Here is a 1,960-nt window from a genome sequence, read left to right on the forward strand (position 1 = left end):
ACTCATTGCAATGATACTACTTAACCATCTCAAAAGTTGAAGGGCAAAGTTAATTTCGGTGGGATTTGAACTCATGATGTAAAGAGCTGGTACAAATACTGCAAAGCATTCTATACAACGCTATATCTGTCTGTCTGCTTCGCTCGCTTTCTCCCTCGCCTTTCTCTCTCCATAAGTGTGTGTATATGTTTGTGTTTGTAATAGGATTTATAATACATAGACACATATATAATAAATGTGTGGATGTCTGTGTGTGTGTGTATATATATATATATATATATATATCCCGAGCGTCTAGTAACACAATCTGTATCACGTCCTCACGTTGTTTTTTTTTTTTAACACACACACACACACACACATATATATATATATATAATATTAATAATATTAGGGACAAAATTCAAAATTACAGGTAAAAGCTCAATTCGGCGGCTAGTTGGCTGAATCGTTAGCGCACTGCCTAAAATGTTTAGAGCAATTTCGCCCGTCTTTACTTTCTAAGTTAACATTCAGCCGAGAACGATTTTGTCTTTCATCCTTTCGGGGCCGGTTAAATAAGTACCAATGAAATATTGGGTCGATATAATCGACATACCCCGTCTCCAAAATTTCAGTTCTTGTACCTTTAGGAGAAAGGATTATATATACAGGTGTTCATAATTTATATGAAAAATTATAAAAATTTAAATAAGGATAACTCAGTAGAGATTTTAGCAAACAAATAGTTTTATTAGAAACATCAGAACATTACACGTGGGTTCCATCGGTTGCACAAAACATCTTAGACGATACAATGCGATTGTGGAAGTTGTAAAGATAATTTATGAACAGCCAGTATAATATAATAAATTTATATAATATAATCCTTTGTGGGTGAGTGTAATGTATGTATTGACTTATATTTATTGTGAAAAGATCTCAAAATAATATAAAAATAATACAAAGAACGATCCTTCACGCTCAACGAAAAAAAAAAGAAAAGAGAAAATGAAATCCACAGAAAAAAAAAAAAAAATTTCTATGTGGTTGGTGAGGATAGCCAAGTTTTCGTCATCAAGACTAATCTAACAGTTTTTTTTTTTTTTATCTCTGTACAAAGCAGGTCGCTCTCTCAGCTGGCAGGCAGGCAGGCTGACTGGTTGGTCGGTCGGTCATCAAAACGATGTTGTGCTGTCAGTGCGCATGTGTAAGAAGTAGCTAGCATAACAACCATGGCGGCTTGTAGTTTAATGTGCTTGACAACTTGTGGAGGTGTGCCACTATTTACTAGGAACAAAGGAACTAAACGGCCGGTAAGTTTCACTGAAAAGTTTTTTCACTTTATTCATCTTATTGTTTTGAAACTTTCTTTCTATCTGCACTAATTACTTGATGGGAAAATTTCCAATTATATTTTGACTTCTTTTGTAACGAGATATGTGTTAAGATTTTCCTCATGGTGTTTGTTTATCTGACGTAGCTACATTCAAATATATCTACACAATACATATATATATGCATATATACATACGTATAGGTACATACTTACATCTATGCGTATATATATAGGTATATGAGGGTACGGGACGTCACGAAACGTGTACAACTAAAAAAAAAATAATAATAAAACGAAGCACGAATACATGGTACATGAAAAACAAAACAAAAAACTATATATATATATATATATATACACACACACACATACGTACATATACATACATATATATACATACATACATAGTTATATATATATATATGTATATACATACATACGTATATATATATATATGTATATATATACATATGTGCATACATATATATAAATAAATATATACATACGTACACATACATATATGTATGTATACATACATATATGTATGTATACATACATATATATATATGTATACATACATATATGCATGTATACATATATGTATACATGCATGTATATATGCATGTATGTATACATACATAT

At 31.2% G+C, this 1,960-nt stretch overlaps 1 protein-coding gene across 1 annotated transcript in view; it reads left to right on the top strand.

Moving 5' to 3' along the window:
- The first annotated feature begins 1,125 nt into the window (after positions 1 to 1,125).
- The window catches only part of LOC106881594 (protein fuzzy homolog), a 938,911-nt gene continuing 938,076 nt past the window's right edge, over positions 1,126 to 1,960 (top strand). Inside the window, exon 1 of the mRNA XM_052968078.1 lies at positions 1,126 to 1,295. Coding sequence (XP_052824038.1) covers positions 1,215 to 1,295 — 81 coding nt within the window. The 5' untranslated portion in view covers positions 1,126 to 1,214. The remainder of the gene's footprint in view (positions 1,296 to 1,960) is intronic.

Source organism: Octopus bimaculoides, chromosome 5 (assembly GCF_001194135.2).
Source record: "Octopus bimaculoides isolate UCB-OBI-ISO-001 chromosome 5, ASM119413v2, whole genome shotgun sequence".
In the NCBI taxonomy this organism is placed as follows: Eukaryota; Metazoa; Mollusca; class Cephalopoda; order Octopoda; family Octopodidae; genus Octopus; species Octopus bimaculoides.